Below are 5,194 nucleotides of genomic sequence, written 5' to 3'. Positions count from 1 at the left end.
ATTCAAAGAACATTTCAGTAATGTTTAAACCATGAAAAATGTTATAATTTACAGTAGTAAGTATGGGGGGGGGGGGGGGTGTTCAGTTTGTTGCAATCTGCACTCTCGCCACTAGATGTCACTATCTCACACACTGGTCCCATTGAATTTACCTAACATTACCACTCCGGAGCAGAAGGTGGCAGTAAAGCTCCTAACAACCCTTTTTTATTAAACATTAGGGCAGTGTGTTTAAGATGGCGTCGCAGTACTACCAAGAGATGCAGGAGAGCTTCAGAAATAACAACAAAAGTCGTGAATTCCCGGCTCACACAGCTAAAGTTCACTCGGTGGCGTGGAGCTGCGATGGCAGGAGACTCGCCTCCGGATCTTTCGATAAAACAGCCAGTGTTTTCATCCTGGAGAAGGACCGATTGGTGAGTAAAGCCGCTCAGTGTACAGGTCTGCATGCACAGATGGCCTCAGCCTCGATTCAGAGAAACACGGAATGAATGAGCAGGTTTTAAACATATTGATAAAACAAACTATTTTATTTTGTTGAATAATTACGATATACGGTACCATACTACTAACATACAGACCCATAGCTATTGCAAAAATGAGCCTTAACCACGAAATCTGCCTTCAATTCAAGGTTTAACACTATACAATATATCTAAATATAATCATCTAGAATTTCCTAATTTAATGTAATAACATTTTACATTACATTTTACATTTTTAACTCTTAGTTTAGTTTCGTGTATGCCTTTGTAATATTGTTAGTAAATGTAATAACTATTACAAGTTAAAGTTACACTAGTTTGAAATTAAGATATTTATGTGTTAAGTCAAAATAGCCCTTTATAACATGAACTATGGTCAAATGCCGTAATTGAATATAAGTCTAGGTACTTGACTTGTTTTCGTTATACTTCCACTCCACTATATTTCAGAGGGAAATATTGTACTTTCTATTTTTATTTGACAGCTTTAGTTACTTTTCAGATGAAGATTTGACACAATGGATAATAACAAGCTTTTAAAATACAACACATCGTTAAAGATTAAACCTTTTTGTTCTTTTGACAATGTTGTGACATATTGATCACTGTTTCCCAAAGAAACCAGCAAATATTCACATTTGAACATTTGAAATCAGAGAATTTGTGACTATTTTTTTTTATTATTTCTATAAAAAAAATGCTCCAAATGATTAATAGGTTATCAAAATAGTTGGCTAATAAATGAATGATTGACAACTAAATGATTTAATCAACTAATCAAATCTTAACAACCAGTGTACAGATCATTTTTATTTAGTTGAATGGATCGCATTATTGTTAAAATTAATTATTATTCAGAACTGCCAGTGATGGTGGCTTACAGCAGTCTTTTGCCTGATTTGTTGGCATTTTCAAAAAGTGGGAAATATTGTAGAGTTTGTATAAATATCTGCTATTTCTGACTCTGAATCACAGCTAGGGCTCCGGGTGGATGTAGGAATTTGTCCGATCTGTTAAATAATATCTTCTGTCATCCTCAGGTGAAGGAAAACAACTACAGAGGTCATGGCGACAGCGTGGATCAGCTCTGCTGGCATCCGACCAACCCCGATCTGTTCGTCACTGCGTCCGGTGACAAGACCATTCGCATCTGGGACGTCCGCACCACCAAATGCATCGCCACTGTCAATACGAAAGGTGGGACATGAGTGTGACTGGAATTAATCAGTTTGATTTTATACAGCTGTTTATATCTTCATACAAGAATTAACACATAATTAAAGATTCCCCTTGTATAGTCTTATTGTATTACTGGCAAATGGTAATTACAACCCTCCAGGAACCCACCGTCATTCACTGGTAATGAATCTAATTAAACATTATGATTATAATTGACATAAATCTCTATAGCTGTTAATTGCCTTAGTAAAACACTTCAATAAATCAAACCAAAAGTCAAAAATCAGTTTCTCTCTGTTTAGATAAGTGGATCAGAGTGAAGCATGATAGCAGTTCTCATTACCATAAAATCTGAACTTTTGTGGAAGTTATCTTGGCTACAAACTGGCAGCCAAAAGCTCAACAGCAGGAGTCCAGACGCTGGTTTTCACAGCAACACGTCCTGAATTACACCTCCTACAACTGACGGGACCAACAAGACCCCCTCCTGCTGACTCCCTGCTGCTCCGTTTCCCTCCATCCACATGAAGAAAAAAAAGACACAAAAACAAATTAATTTACAGCATAACCTTTTAACAGTTCATTTAATTTATTATAAAGACATGAAACACCCTTTCTGGTGGACTTTTCAGGCTGATGGGTGATGATTGATAAGGAAACATGTTAGTTGGGTGTGTTGAAATGTATTTTATTGATATTTTGAGAATCTTGAATCACAGATAAACAATTTTAAAGTCTTGATTTCATGTTTTTCTTCTTTTTAGGTGAGAACATTAACATCTGCTGGAGCCCCGACGGTCAGACCATCGCCGTCGGAAACAAAGACGACGTGGTGACTTTCATCGATGCCAAGACTCATCGCTCCAAAGCAGAAGAGCAGTTCAAGTTCGAGGTGAACGAGATCTCCTGGAACAACGACAACGACATGTTCTTCCTCACAAACGGAAACGGCTGCATCAATATTCTCAGGTAGGAACCACACAGAGCCAAATTAAAAAAAAAAATCCTAGCTTATATTTATTCATGAAGAGTTGTGTGATGACTGTCAGTTTTCACACATCAACACCAAGATGCTGCTCAGTTCAGAACCAGACCGCTGAAGGTGTGATGTTTGCTGTTAGTGTTTTTTTCCCATTTCAAACTGTTGAATTTCAGCAGAATAAACTGACAGTTATGTCATTTAACAGTGAGTTTATAGTCGGTCAGAAGTGGTTCATACGATGTGGTGTCAGAGCACATCGCAAATCAAAAGTCTTCGTAGTTGTTTCAAAGATGTACAAGATGTATTGTAAAACCGACCATCATTAAGAACAAGATATCATTTAAATGCAATACTTTTAGACCGTCTCTCCTTGAAGACATTTTTTCAAACTCAAATACACATGTGTAAATAAGGTAAATGATCATTGGTCCTTGTTTTCTTCATCTCCTTTAAAAACAGTGACAAACCAAAAAGAAAAAAAAATAGAGCAGTTTCTGACCGAAAATGTGTAGGCTGAAGCATTTACTTATAACTTCTACCTTTTTTTTTTTTAAATCTCTTTTAGTTGTTTTAAATAGATCCCAGTGTACAAAACATACACAATAGATCCATGTAAGTAACAAAGATGTACATAACATCACATTCACACTGTTGCTTGTGACTGTTTGTATGAAAGTGACTGAAATGGTCGAGTCAGCAGTCAGAGAAGAAAGTTAAAACACTGACAACAGATATTTGGAGCTTCACCTGTTGCGTCTCATCCATGTCTGAAGCTGTGTGTGTCTCTGAGCTGAAATCAGCTGTCTGCTTGTTTGCAGTTATCCAGAGCTGAAACCCATCCAGTCCATCAACGCTCACCCATCTAACTGCATCTGCATCAAGTTCGACCCTATGGGAAAATACTTTGCCACGGGAAGCGCCGATGCTCTGGTCAGCCTGTGGGATGTGGACGAGCTGGTTTGTGTGCGCTGTTTCTCCAGGTCAGTCTATATCTGTGTGTGTTTTACATTATTGTGACTTGTCCCTGTAAGATTATTTATCTGATTTTCTCTTTGTATTGAATTATACATCTCTTCTTATTTCCGTTGCTCGTGCAGGTTGGACTGGCCGGTGAGAACACTCAGCTTCAGCCATGATGGGAAGATGTTGGCGTCGGCCTCCGAGGATCACTTCATAGACATTGCAGAGGTGGAAACAGGTTAGTACGACTTCCTGTTAGGTCAGAGAGAGACCAACAGGAAACTGTACCAAAAATAAGAAGTCAGGAAATAGAAATCTCTCATTTTAAGTCTGTGTGTCAATTTCAGCAGATGTCGCTCATTCAACAGCTATGGTGCCATTTCAGTTAAATATTCAGTCCTGCTCTATGTAAAAAAAAAAGATTTTTTTTTGTTGAATATTATTGAGAAAAAGCAACATGAGACAGAAGCTTTTTGAATCTTTAGAAGTCTTCTTCATATTTGAAACATCTTCGGAGATTGTAAATGAGTTGAAAAGGAAATTATGCTTGATTTGAATCATCAATAACTGACTTTAACTGCCCCAAAATTGTTATTCATAGTAAATTTAAGAATTTGACATAACTTTCCTTTTCTTCTTTTCTTGTGTGTGTGTTTGTAGGAGAGAAGCTGTGGGAGGTTCAGTGTGATTCTCCAACCTTCACCGTCGCCTGGCATCCCAAGAGGCCGCTGCTGGCCTACGCCTGCGACGACAAGGAGGGCAAATACGACAACAACCGAGAGGCAGGCACCGTGAAACTATTCGGCCTTCCCAACGACTCCTGAGACGGATCAGCTGAGTTTAAGTCTTACTGTACAGAGGACGCATCATGAGGAAACAGAGGATGCTGCAATTTGTCTGCATGTCCAAAAAAAGCAGTTACTTTTACTGCCACCAGATGGCGCTGCTGCTCCATGTGATGTTACTTCCATGTCCTATAAAACAGCTGACTAAATTCCCTGTTTTTATACACTGATAAAAACATGATTCCAGTGCTGTAATATATTGTTTTGTATGTAAAATATGCATTCTTTTGATATTAAAAAGTGTTTTTTTAATGTATTGTGTGACATGAGTCATTACTGATGAATATTATTGTTGGTTAGTTTGTTTAATTGAAGTAAGGAAGTTATTTTACATGTGGTTTGCTCAGTTTTTAGCACACTAGACTAAATACTGTTCTTATATACTGTAGAATATAAACACATTTGAGCCTTAGTGCAGAAGAATCCCACATATTTTAATATTTATCTTGTTTATACAGATTAACTCTGAAACTTAACATGTGAAAAGGTAGGTATATTGATTGGTTGAATGATGACAGAATAGACAGGTTTAATACTAATTTATAAATGTATGATGTATACATATTAATACTATATTTAAGACAGTTGCTTTTTAAGCTTAGCTGTCGAATGAAGCTCAGTGTTTTTTTACGTTGCATCAGAGACGCAGCAGGAAAACCATTTTATTACTCTAGACTTTGAGCAAATCCAGCCTGCAGTGTCTGTAATGGATAATAAAAAAAAGGGGGAGATTAAACAAACGA

General features: G+C 37.3%; 1 protein-coding gene across 1 annotated transcript; it reads left to right on the top strand.

Annotated features, from left to right (window-relative positions):
• The first annotated feature begins 236 nt into the window (after nucleotides 1–236).
• thoc3 (THO complex 3) lies at nucleotides 237–4,695 on the top strand. The gene is made up of 6 exons (XM_053324166.1): nucleotides 237–416; nucleotides 1,526–1,682; nucleotides 2,429–2,633; nucleotides 3,465–3,626; nucleotides 3,744–3,844; nucleotides 4,267–4,695. Exons 1-6 carry the CDS (start codon nucleotides 237–239, stop codon nucleotides 4,428–4,430), a joined length of 969 nt encoding a protein of 322 aa, XP_053180141.1. The 3' UTR covers nucleotides 4,431–4,695.
• Nucleotides 4,696–5,194: the final 499 nt, after the last annotated feature.

Source organism: Scomber japonicus, chromosome 8 (genome assembly GCF_027409825.1).
Source record: "Scomber japonicus isolate fScoJap1 chromosome 8, fScoJap1.pri, whole genome shotgun sequence".
Lineage (NCBI taxonomy): Eukaryota > Metazoa > Chordata > Actinopteri > Scombriformes > Scombridae > Scomber > Scomber japonicus.
The sequence above is the reverse complement of the archived record's forward strand: the minus strand, read 5'-3'. Positions and strand labels throughout refer to the sequence as shown.